The sequence below is a fragment of the Acyrthosiphon pisum genome, unplaced genomic scaffold, assembly GCF_005508785.2.
Source record: "Acyrthosiphon pisum isolate AL4f unplaced genomic scaffold, pea_aphid_22Mar2018_4r6ur Scaffold_21109;HRSCAF=23054, whole genome shotgun sequence".
Classification (NCBI taxonomy): domain Eukaryota; kingdom Metazoa; phylum Arthropoda; class Insecta; order Hemiptera; family Aphididae; genus Acyrthosiphon; species Acyrthosiphon pisum.
Window position 1 is genome coordinate 555,863 of NW_021770540.1, and position 397 is coordinate 556,259.

Below are 397 nucleotides of genomic sequence, written 5' to 3' on the forward strand. Positions count from 1 at the left end.
AAGCAAATTAACGAAAAAAGATGCAAAATGGATATGGGGCGATACACAACAACAGACTTTTGAACGAATAAAACAGAAATTCATTGAAGACATAATAATTCAATTCCCCGACTTCGACAGAGAGTTTTACCTCAACACGGATGCATCAACAACACATCTGGGCGCTGAACTATACCAAATCAATGAGGAGGGACAGCACCAAACACTTGGGCTTCGCAAGTAGAACTTTGAAACCTGCGGAAAGAAACTACAACACTACGGAATTAGAATTACTCGCCATAGTGTTCGCGTGTAAAAGTTCCGGAACTACCTGTTAGGAAACAAAGTTAAAAGTGTTAACCGATCATCATGCACTTACTTTTTTGAACACCTGTCAGCTGCTCAACGCCACGGCTGA

The 397-nt window shown here is 41.1% G+C and overlaps 1 protein-coding gene across 1 annotated transcript in view; it reads left to right on the top strand.

Annotated features, from left to right (window-relative positions):
* LOC115034801 overlaps positions 1-223 on the top strand; it is a 2,476-nt gene extending 2,253 nt beyond the window's left edge. Inside the window, exon 8 of the mRNA XM_029492260.1 lies at positions 21-223. Coding sequence (XP_029348120.1) covers positions 21-223 — 203 coding nt within the window. The remainder of the gene's footprint in view (positions 1-20) is intronic.
* The last annotated feature ends 174 nt before the right edge of the window (positions 224-397 follow it).